Raw genomic sequence first — 12,086 nt, forward strand, 5'->3', positions numbered from 1 at the left:
CTGAGTACGACTGTGCCTTTTTTGTCCCCTTCAACTCCACCCTCTGCCAAGTACATTACCTTTACCTTTCTCTCTTACTCCTAAGCCACAGCTTTCTTTTGCCTCTGTAACTTGTTTCCTTAGTCCCTTTTTTCTATGGCATACTTCTACCTTTGTGACTTTCTAAGTAAACTTTTGCTTACAGTTTGAAAAAAAAAGACAGTTTCAAACTACTAATAAACAATGTCTTTCCTGCTAAGATTAAAGACATGAGGCACATTCTGTGCAATTTTAGTTCCTCGGACCTGAGAAGGGAGAACCTTAATTATACAACTCATTAACACACTGGGCTGTGAGTCTCCCAGATAGGTGTACGTTTGTTAGCTTACAGCCATGGCCACTGTAGACGTTAGTATGAGTTTGTGAGTTAATATGAGCCCAGGAGCAGCTTCTGGTCTGGAGGCCAGGTGTGTGTACCAGTAGATTACTAAAGACCTACCATCTTCTGGGTCAGGGTGGGGCTGTGATGAGTTTATGTGGGTGCAATGCTTTGAAGATGAACTTTCTGCCTATTTGTCTACTCATAGTCTTGCTATTAAAGGTGTCAACATCATCTCCCACGTTTCCAGGTCAACAATCTTGTTTCTAAATTGAGAGGTGGAGGAGAGGAAGCCAGAACCAATCATACATCATCATTTTGGAAGGAGAAGCTGCATTGACTCAAACACTCCCCCTCCTCTGAAATAAGCTCTAATTCCAGTGGAGTTTGGCCTCAAGAACTAGAGAGCAGAGTTGGGAGCTAGGAAACAATTCTTTAAAGTACTGAGATCTTGCACTGGCTGAGTAGCTTAGTTGGTTAAGCATCATCCTGATATGCCAATCTTGTTGTGGGTTTGATCCCCAGTCAGGACACATAAAAGAATCAACCAATAAATGCATAAATAAGTGGAACAACAAATGTTTCTCTCCGTGTCTCCCTTCCTCTCTTTCTCTAAAAATTAATTTAAAAAATACTGAGATGTCATCTCTGAGAAAAAAAGAACAACAACAACAAAAAAAGGGGGCTCCATTGGTGTGGACTGTGCACAGTGACTTCCTTCTGAAGAGTACAATTTTGAAAGGAGGTAAAAAGAGAAACTTTAGCTGTGGTCAATGTAGCTCAGTTGGTTGGAGCATTGTCCTGTGACCGGAAGGTTGAGGGGTTTGATTCCTGGGCAGCACACAAAACCAGGTTGCAGTTTCCATCCCTGGTTGCAGTGTGTACAAGAAGGCAACCAATCGATGTTTGTCTCACATCGATGGTTTTTTTCCCCACCCTTTCTGTCATTAAAAAAAAAAAAAGAGTAACTTTACATTGGAGAAAACTGACACACTACCTCAGCTAGGTGATTGATGTCAATATCAACACTGGTAAGTCATGTCCATATTATATGCCCTTGATATGCTGTGATGAAAATGTTATTTTACCTCTGTGCTCTCCCCCACCCAAACCCCACAATGCAAGTTTAACCATGAGGAGAACATTACATATCCTAACTGAGGGACACTGTGCACTTTAATTGTCTAGTACTCAAAACTGTCAAGGTCATCAAAAACAAGTAAAGTCTTAGAAACTGTCACAGTCAATAGAAATCTAACAAAACATGAAAAGTAGATATAGTGTGGTGTATAGTTGTATAGTGGGATTCTGAAACAGAAAAAGGACATCAGGCAAAAACTAAGAATATGTGAATAAAGACTTTGGTTAATCATAATAAATATTGGTTTACTAACTGTAAAACATGGACTATGCTAATGTAAGATGTTAATAATAGGGGAAATTGGGTGCCTATGGAAAAATACGGGAACTCTCTGTACTATCGTTTCAATTTTTCTATAATCTAAAACTGTTGTTAAAAATAATCTATTATATTGGAGAGGGTTGTATCCAGAACACAGGTATGCCTTTAAATTTTTTTTAGTTTTTAAAGATTGTATTATTTATTTTTAGACAGAGGGGAAGAGAGGGAGAAAAACATTAATGTGTGGTTGCCTTTCACACACACCCTACTGGAGATCTGACCTGGTCCACAATGCAGGCATATGCTCTGACTGGGAATCAAACTGGCGAACCTTTGGTTTACAGGCCAGCACTCAATCCACTGTGCCACACCAGCCAGGTCTATTTTTTTCTTTCTTTAAATTTCCCATTTATGGATCATTTACCGTTTATTAGTCATTGCGCTAAATCTTGTATATAAATTATTTCATTTAATCTTTACAATTGCTTATGTTAGGTTTAATTCACTCTCTTTTACAAGAGGCTGATGAAAAAGGAAGAGGTAATGTAAATGGTGGATTCCAGGGCTGGAATCAAGGATCTTTCTGAACCCGCAATTCTGTGTGGTACTCTCACAATATTCTGGCTTTTCAAGGAAACATTATCTTGCCTTCTTAAGAGAAAAGGGTATTCTACAAAAATCACGAGGATTGAAGACTGTTTCCACATCTCATTTCAGTTATGATTATCTCAAAATTTCCTCAGTTCCAGGTTAGACCTTCAAGCTGTAGGGGGTCAAAGTTCAATCTGAAGTACTGTGTTGTACTTCATTTTACAAATGGGTAAACTGAATGATACCCAACAGCACTTGCTCCAAATCACACAGAGAACCAGAAACCCAGATTCAGTCAGTTTTATTATTTGTCTATTTCCCACAGCTTCTTCTCTGTAGTTAAGAAAGGAAGTAGAAGCTGGCCTATCTGCCTTCCCCATGTCTAGGGGGAAACTGGCCCCACTCACCACCCCCTCTGCCCAAGTGGGTGACACACTGTGTGAGGGCTGATCCTGCAAAGGAGATGTTAGGACTCTTGTTCCCACCAACAAGGCCCACATTCTCCGTATATCCTTGTGAAGCACTTACTGAGTGCACGGATTCAATACTGTGTGTCACTTCGAGAGGCCTGCAGAGGACCAGGTCTCCTGGGAGGGTGCCTAAGGAGGCCAGTGGATACAGATATGGGGAGGAGAGTGCTGATGACTCTAAAACCAGAGGTTAGTTTCCTGCGCGCCTAGAGAAGGAACCAGGGTGTCGAGCAGCACAACTATCATTCTCAGGCCAAGGGCATTCCCTGAGGACACCCTCAGACCCCACGGTGGCTCGGCTCTTTCAGGGCGGGGCACAAACGCCGGCGTCACAAAGCGCCGCCACAACGCGGAGCTGAGGGGAGGAGGTGGGAAGTGGGAGGAAGAGGAGGGCGAAGAGGAGGGAGGAGGAGGGAGGGGCGCGCGCACGCGCGTCGGGCCGCCAGTCGCGGAGAGCCGCCCCCCTCCCGGCGCGCGCCCCTCCTCCCTCTATCCCTCCCTCCCTTCCTCCCTCCCTCCCTCCCTCCTCCTTCTTGGCTCCGTCGCTCCCGCGGCGCGAGGCGCTCTCTTCTGCTCCTCCGTCGCCGCCACTGCCGCCGCCGCCGCCGCGAGACCCCTGCGCGCCGCGCTACTCCCGCCCTTCGGCCCCACGCATCCTCCGCCCCGGTGGTCCCTGAGAAGAACGAGAGGGCGAGCGAGCGCGGCACTCCCGGGCCGGCCCGGTCTCCTCCCCTCACCATCGCCGGCCCTCCGCCGCCTTTCTCCGCTTCCACCTTTTCTCCCCCCCCCCCAAGTTGAGGCCCCCCTGGGGGGGGAGGACCGAGACCAGGAGCGAATTCCCCTAACTCCCTCAACCTCAGCCCTTCCCCCGTATCTGGCCCGAGTGTGAGGAGAAGGGCCCGGCCCGCGTCGTGTGTGAGGACACGGGCCGGCCCACGGGCCGTCTTGGGCCTTGTCTGGCCCGCTGGGTGTGTGAAGACTGGGCCCCGGTGCGGCCCGGCTCGAGGGCGAGCCGAGGGGAGGGGCCTGGTCCGGCTCCGCCGGTGCGTGAGGACTGGGGCCCCGGCCCGGCGCCGCCGCCGCCGCCGCCGCGATGGCCCAGCAGCAGATGACCAGCTCGCAGAAAGCCCTCATGCTGGAGCTGAAATCCCTGCAGGAGGAACCGGTGGAAGGCTTCCGGATCACCCTGGTGGATGAGTCCGACCTCTACAACTGGGAAGTTGCCATCTTCGGACCCCCCAACACCCTCTACGAGGGCGGCTACTTCAAGGTACCCCCAAGCCCTCCCAGAAAAGGTTTCCTTCTCGGCGGCCTCCGCTCCCCGCCGCTTTCGGCTGTTTTCGGGGCCAAGGGTGTGAATGTGAGCGCGGGCAAGCGGAGGGGGCTCCTCACCTCAGCAGCCCCCTCCCCCCACCCGTGGAGGCAGGAAGGCCTTGCTCACCCAGGGCCTTTTCTTTGTCCTGGGGGCGGGGGTGGGAGGCCAGACTACACCGGGAAATAGGAAAGCCTCTGTGGCTAGGGTAGTGACGACCCGGGGAGGAGGAGGGCTGTCTTTGTTTTGTTGCCTCAACTGAGGCTGTAAGGGAAGAAAGGTGGTCAGTCTTTTCCCCTCTCGTCCTCACATCAGAACCATCCTTGCGCCGGTTGGAACTGCCCCAGAGGGCAGAGTGACCTGCACTTATTGGATTGGACCTTTCTTTTTTGGGGGGGTGGGGTGGGGGAGGGGTATTAGTCTGTCATTGCAGAGGCTGCCTGGTGACCTGACATTTTGAGGATTTGATGGGCTTCTGTGGAGTGGTAGTTCCAACTTTGCATTCCAGTGGGCGGTAGTGAAGGATAGGAAGGAGCTCAGGAGTGTTAACAAGGGTACCTGCATTTTTCTCTCCTTTATCCACTTGAAGGAACTTTAATTTAGAAACCCGTTCTGTCCTCATTCTCTATTTACTTCTTTGGTGTTTCAAAATGCCCTTTGTCCTCACCCTGCCACCAACTTTACAGGCTTTTGTTTGTTTGTTTTTTTTGTTTTTGTTCCTACATGTAGAAATATTCACAGAGGGTGGAACTTGTTATGTAGGGAGATTGATTGTTTCCCACTTAAATGAGACGAAATTAAAACCTTTTGCTCAGGTGGTTCACTCTAGCAAATGGGTGGTCTCACGGATTAAAAGTGTATGAGATGAAATGGTTTCACGGAGGACTGGCTTCGTAAACAGTGACCATACACATCGTTTCCATTGTTTTTCATGTCTTTAGAACGTTCTTGAATCTGGTGGGTTTTTAACAAAATTATATTAAAGTTATCTATCCATGGTAGATAACTTGGTAACATTGAAGTTGTTTTTTATTTTGTTATATTTTAAACTATTTTTGAAGAGATGAATCAGTCTGAAGGTTGAACTTTACTTTTTAAAGTTGGCTTCTTAAAAACATTTATTTCGATTGATTTTAGAGAGGGAGGGAGAGAGAGAAACATCGATTTGTTGTTCCACTTATTTATGCATTCATTGGTTGCTTCTTATATATGCCCTGACCTGGGATGGAACCTGCCACCTTGGCATATCAGGACGCTCTAACCAACTCAGCTAACCTGCCAAGGCTGAAGGTTGAAGGTTTGAAATGGTTGGTACAGACACCAAGGGAAATGAGTGCTTAGGAATCCATTTAATTTTTTTATTTCCAAAATTAAGTAAAATAGAGGAGTGAGTCAATTGTACTTTGTTTTGAAGGGAGGTGGTGCTATCTTGGCAAAAGTTTGAAATGAGTAAGTATCTTAAGTCATGTATTATAGTTACATGTATTTATAGGGCTACCCAATTTTGTTTTTTACACTTTAAATGTAGAAGACTCTGATTCAGGCTTGAAATGGGGTCAACATTGTAGAAAATGTGAAGAATTAATTGATAGGGGAATGTTTAATATTCATGCCTATGATAGTCAATAACTACCTAATAAAAACAAACAAGTTTTTAAGATATTATGTAAGAGCAGTACCCTTACCAGTAGTATACATTATCTTTGTGGTCACCATAAACTATACTTTTTCAGATGCAGATATTTGAAATCACTAAGTAAACATACAAGTTATTAGGTGAGGAATAGTCTCTTGTTAAGTATAAATTTTCATTTATAGATATTGGAAAAATTAGTTGCACAAAGTGGGATTTACGTGATAATTTCTAGCAGAGCGTCATTTAGCAAATTTACTGGCCAAAATTTAGTGGAACAAAATTTAATTTCTAAAAAACTATTGCTTTCCAAAAACTATTATTAATAGTCAAGGTAAATGGGTGCTAGTTAGAATAATCACACTTCAGTGGAGTTTGTTTAAAAAAACTCTGTATTCCAAATTATAATATTTTTGCTTAAGTAGCTGTGAAAGGAATGTGAGAGCCTTCTCAGTTTGGAGTAGGTAACATGTAAAAAGGATTCCCTGTAGCATACATTGATTGAAAATCCTTTTTAATTTTAGTCCAATTTAACAAGAATGGTTTAATCTCCAGTTTTGTTGTGTTAGATTTTTTTAAATGTCTTATTGTTTATGCTATTCCAATTTTTCCCCTTTGCCCCCCCAGCCCCAGCCTGTTCCTGAGATTTCTTTATTTTCGAGCATTTTAACTTTAGTTGTGATGTATAAAAATGCATGAAAATTCTTAAGCAGGTTTTTATATTTTAGTCTTGTGTGAGAATTTTGTTTAATTTCATTTTCTTCCATTTTCCCCCTTGTTGTATGGCCTTTTATCCCAAAATCCTTCATTGGAAACAGGCAAATTTATGGTCATGAGCAGTTAACACGAGTGATAATTATTAAACCATTGTTTTTTATTTCACTGCTTTTGTCTTAAATCAAGGCCTTTAGTGTGTTCCACTACAGCTGCAGTTAAAAGTTGGCAGAGAACTTTCCCTACCACTATTCTCCCTTCAAATTATAGTTCTTCAACGTTTAGTATAACTTCTTTTCAAGTTAAACTGTTTCTCTATTTTGCATAATAGTTCCTGAATGCAATAGACTGTCAGTTATTCTTTTTTTTTTCTTCCAATTACAATTTTTATTTTGCCCTGATTGGTTGTTGCTTCGTGGGTTGGGCACTGTTATACAAACCAAAAGGTTGCCTGTTCGATTCCGAGTCAGAGTCAGGGCACATGCCCAGGTTGTGGGCCAGGTCCTTGTTGGGGGCATGTGAGAGGCAACCTATTATGTTTCTCTTGCATATTGATGTTTTTCTCCCTCTTTCCCTTCTTTCCTCTCTAAAAAATGAATAAATAAAATTTTAAAAATTATTTTTTATTTTTTAAAGATTTTTAATTTATTTTTAGAGAGGGGGAGGGGTGGGAGAAGGAGAGGGAAAGAAACATGGGCCAGTTTCCTCTCACATGCAACCCACCCATGTGCCCTGACCTGGGATCAAACCCATGACCTTTTGGTTCAAAGGCTGATGCTCAATCCACAGAGCCATACCAGCTAGGGTCAGATTTTTTTCATTCATTGATTTTATAGAAAGAGAGAGAGAGAGAGAAGCATTGATTTGTTGTTCCACTTATGCATTCATTGGTTGATTCTTGTATGTGCCCTAACCAGGGATCTAACTGCAACCTTGGCATATCAAGAGAGACTATACTCTAACCAACAGAACTACCTGGTCAGGGGCCTGTCACTCATTCTTTAAATTTCTTAAGGTAACTCCTTTCACTTTTACAAATTAGTAGGCTTCTAACTGATCTTTTTCACTATGAAGTAGTTGGCTACAGTCTGTTTTAACCATGGCATCTGTTGTGCTAGAGACTTGTGAGACCTGTGTTTCACAATTTTTTTTGATTCATCCTGCTTTTACTTATTTTTTTAATATCTAGAATCAATATGATTCTTAGCTTGGGGGTGGGTGTGGATGTACGGAAGGCAAAGGTAGTAACTTGTGTCGGCTTTTTTGGCTTATTATAAATTCTTTTGTGGTCTTGATATTTTTTTTTTTTTGTCCAGTCTCTAGTTCTCCTTGACTTACCAAGTGAATTTCTTTGCTGCTTTGAATTTTTCCTCTAAGGTCAGTGGTTACAAAACATAAAGTAGGAGAAGATGGCTTAGAGCACTGAGAACACCAAAACTGCTCTTGTTATGGAGCGAGTTGGAATTTTATTATGTTACTGGAAAAAAACTATGACTTTTAATAAGTTCACCACAGTCCTTTAAAAGGACTGTCCACCAGGGTGGGTGTGGCTCAGTTGGTTGGCCACTGTCCCTCAAACCTAAAGTTCACAGGTTCAATTCAGATCGGCCCCCCAGGGTGCATGTGGAAGGCATCCAAGTGGTGTTTCTCTCTCATATGGATGTTTCTTCTCTTTCTTCCTCCTTTCCCCTCTCTTTAAAATCAAATAAAATTATTAAGTAGAATAAAAATTAAAAAAATACTAAAATTTCTGATAATGATCTTAGTGTGGCCGTGAACTTCCTTGGAGCTCCTGCATTAATCATCTAAAAGCATGATAGTGAGCCTAGAGGTCCAAAAGTGAGTGCCTCTTTCATAATGTGCATAACATAAAAGTTGAAATGTTATGTAAAGCTTAAAGTATAGCAGTGAACTTTTTGTAGTTGATTTCATTCAATAATCTGATTAAGGATATAAAATATAGGCGTGTTCCATTCTTTAGTAAACTCCAAACTGGTAAATTAGAAAGTATTTGTAATATACTCACAAGTTTTTCTTAATTGGAGTTTCTTTGTCAGATTTATACTAAAGAAACTTCAATAATTTTTTTATGAATGTATGTGCTACCTACTGCACTAATGAGGCACCGTTATAACAGTTGTTTTTTTTTTTTTAAATAAAGGGTTGCATTATTTTCATTTATTCTAAAAGAAATGAAACTTTTCTGCACCCTCCTCCCCAAAGAATAAGAACTCTCGAAGTTAACTTTTGGCCTAGTAATGGCCTTCGGATTGTAGAATATTCTATTTTATGACTGTAATTCTTAATATGTAGTTGAAATAATTATTTTAAGAAGGTGATTGTTAGTCTTTTTGGTATGTGGATCGTTTTTGAGAAATTGATCAATTTTCTCCGGAAAAAACAGACACACATAAACTAGTTTCCGTACATATTCAGAGAGTTAATTGGCAAGCTAAGGATCCCTTTTAGGAGATTTTTATAGGCAACTAAAAAAAAAACTTTAAAATTATAAAAGGAATACTATTTAAAACAACAATTGTATGATGAGTCAGTTAAAAATTTCTTACTTAAAATTTTTTCCTCAATCACTTCGAGAATACCTCTTAGGGCTTTTAGCTATAACCTTTTCTGGAAGTTGAAGCTGTCCTGAGTGAACTAAAGTGAATTAATGCAACACTGTAAATTGAAACACGGTTAATGTCCAGTGATTTTGGGCACTAAATGTAATTTTAGTGTTCCCCCCTCCCCCGCCACGGCAAATATGGCACCTTAGTGCTTTATAGAGTGTACTTTTACAATATTGATTCCGAAATGCATATTTATTTAGTTTTTAACTTCTCTGAAATTGGGATGTGTCTTAGAAACCATGAAGTCATACATTAGTTTGGTGGTACTTGTGACCTAGTTGTGAGAGAACCTTGCATTGAAATCTTTTTTTTTCCCCCAAATTCTTACCCAAGGATATGTTTATTGAATTTAGAGAGAGGGGAAGGAAGGAAGGGTGATAAGGGAGAGAAGAGGGGGTGGGGAGAGAGAGAAAGAGAGAAACAGTGGTCTGTTGCTTCCTTCATGTGCTTGCACCTGGGATGGAACTTGCAACCTTGTGGTGCATGGGAAGACACTCCAACCAACTGAGCTACCTGGCCAAGGTGCACTGAAATCTTCTGATAATTTTTTTAAATGCTAGCTAGCATCAGTGTCTTAAATTTGATATAAGAATTCTTTTTTTTTTTTAAGACTTTATGTATTTATATTTTAGAGAGACAGGAAGGGACAGAGAGAGAGAGGGAGAGAAACATGGATATGGGAGAAATATCCATCAGCTCTCTCTCCCACATGCCCAAATGGGGACCTAGCCCTCTACCCAGTCATGTGCGCCGAGGGGGATTCAAACAGGCAAACCTTCGGTTTGTAGGCCAGCACTCAATCCACTGAGCCACACCAGCCAAGGCTTTTTTCTTTTTTTAATAAGAGAAAGTTTATTTAGAAAGTCACAGAGGTAGAAAAAGTGAGTTGAAGAGGAAAGGGGCTCAAGAAACAAGTTACAGAGGCAAAAGAAGGGGGGCCCTTGGGGCTTAGGAGAGAGATGTAAAGGTAATAACGCCTGGGGGCAGGGTGGGGGTGGGGAAGGAGGGGGACAGAAAAGACACGGGCATGCTCTTTAGAAGGAGGACTCCAATAAGGATTATTCTTGAATAAAGGATTTGGACCTTAATATTTTCTTTGCAGCATGTTGATTCCTGTTTCAGAGACTTGTATTAGTAAACAGTATTTATTGAGCACTCATCAAATAGGCAAAACACTATAGGAAGAGTTTACTACCTTATACATAGTAAGGAAAGGTATAAGAATATTGATAAACTGAACCCTGGCTGGCGTAGCTCAGTGGATTGAGCGCCAGCTGCGAACCAAAGTGTCGCAGGTTCGATTCCCAGTCAGGGTACATGCCTGGGTTGCAGGCCATGACCCCCAGCAACCGCGCATTGATGTTTCTCTCTCTCTCTCTCTTTCTCCCTCCCTTCCCTCTCCAAAAATAAATAAATAAAATCTTTAAAAAAAAAGAATATTGATAAACCTAGCGCTTTTATAAATGACCTTCATAAAAATCTTTCTGCTGACTTTAAAACTATAAATGTGAGTATAGCTATTATTGATACAATTGTAAATTGTAATTAAAATCAAAGCTTTTAAGTTTTAAGGCCTGTTAGAGCATTTGTCAACATTAACACTATTATGATAAAATGTTCTGTTCCATCTTTGCAACTTATTATTAGTCGCCATAGACTAAGGTTGTAGTAGAGGAATCTGTTGGAGACAGGTAAAATAAGGAGGTCATCTGAGAAAATGGTCCATCTCTGCCAATATTGTTATAGGAAAATAACAATGAGGAAGAGTTATAAATTCAGAGATTAGGATTACAGAACTCTGTCTTGCTGAAAGATGTTTAAAAGGTTCAATTCTTTTATGTTCCTGAACTCTTTTGAACTGTTCTATGTTTTACATAGATGTCTAAGTAAGATTGAACCTCTTTGAATGTGTTCTGTCATTATTTTATTTCAGCTTTATTCAGGGACAAATTGTTATTCAGAGTTTATGCTTAACGTACCTTTAAATAAGTTGATTCTGAAGCAAATGGAATGGTAGATACTGAGTTGAAGAGATTATTTTAGTTCAGATTGCCAAGGTTTGATATTAGGTAAATGTTCTATATGAGAATTAGAAAATTGAGATTTTGGAGTATGTACTTAAGATAGAAAGTAAATAGTCCACTTTACTTATTTTTGAATAGTCCACTTTAACACCTTTACTTCATTTTTTTAAAAAGATTTTATTTATTTATTTTTAGAGAGAAGGAAAGGGAGGGAGGAAGAGAGGTAGACAAATATTGATGTGAGAGAGAATCATTGATTTGTTGCCTGTATGTGCCTTGATCAGGGACCAGACCTACAACCTAGACATACGTGCCCTGATGGGAAGTTGAACCAGCGACCTTTGCTTTGCAGTGCCATAACCAATGTGTCATACCATATGAGTCACACTGGTCAGGGCTCATTTGTTTTAGTAACAAATATAAAAATGTGTTGTTACATAAGTAATAAATTTAATTACTACTGTGAACCTGTTGGTAAGGTAAGTAGAATGAGCACTTAAAACATGCTAAAACTTTGAATACTATATCTAATTGCAGATATACACAATAATCTTTAGTACAGTAATGTAGGTATTAGCAGCTAACATTTATTGAGTACTTATTATGTGCCACACACTTGACACAGAATATCCCATATAATTGTCCTGTGAGGTATGGTCACTAACATCTTTTGATATGTTCTGTGAGTTTCAGGGAAATGACATAATGAAACCAATTTTATCATAGGCCAACTGATAAAAACAATGTTAAGTTTCTGTGGCATTTCATCAATGTTATAACAAAGCAATGTTGAATGAAATTAACTTATTTGAGGATGTACATTTTGGTCAGCAATGAACTTACATGTATAGTGGTAGTCCCATAAGATTGTAATGGACCTGAAAAATTCCTGTCGTCGAGTAATGTCATAGTACAATGCATAATTTACATGTTTGTGGTGCTATTGTGAACCTAC

General features: G+C 41.0%; 1 protein-coding gene across 1 annotated transcript in view; it reads left to right on the forward strand.

Annotated features, from left to right (window-relative positions):
* Window positions 1–3,901: 3,901 nt before the first annotated feature.
* Window positions 3,902–12,086, forward strand: part of UBE2R2 (ubiquitin conjugating enzyme E2 R2) — a 98,460-nt gene continuing 90,275 nt past the window's right edge. The window contains exon 1 of the mRNA XM_045840615.1: window positions 3,902–4,091. Within this exon, the coding sequence (XP_045696571.1) occupies window positions 3,915–4,091 (177 nt within the window). The 5' untranslated portion in view covers window positions 3,902–3,914. The remainder of the gene's footprint in view (window positions 4,092–12,086) is intronic.

The sequence above is a fragment of the Phyllostomus hastatus genome, unplaced genomic scaffold, assembly GCF_019186645.2.
Source record: "Phyllostomus hastatus isolate PE091 unplaced genomic scaffold, TTU_PhHast_1.1 phas_contig_34, whole genome shotgun sequence".
NCBI classification, from domain to species: Eukaryota; Metazoa; Chordata; class Mammalia; order Chiroptera; family Phyllostomidae; genus Phyllostomus; species Phyllostomus hastatus.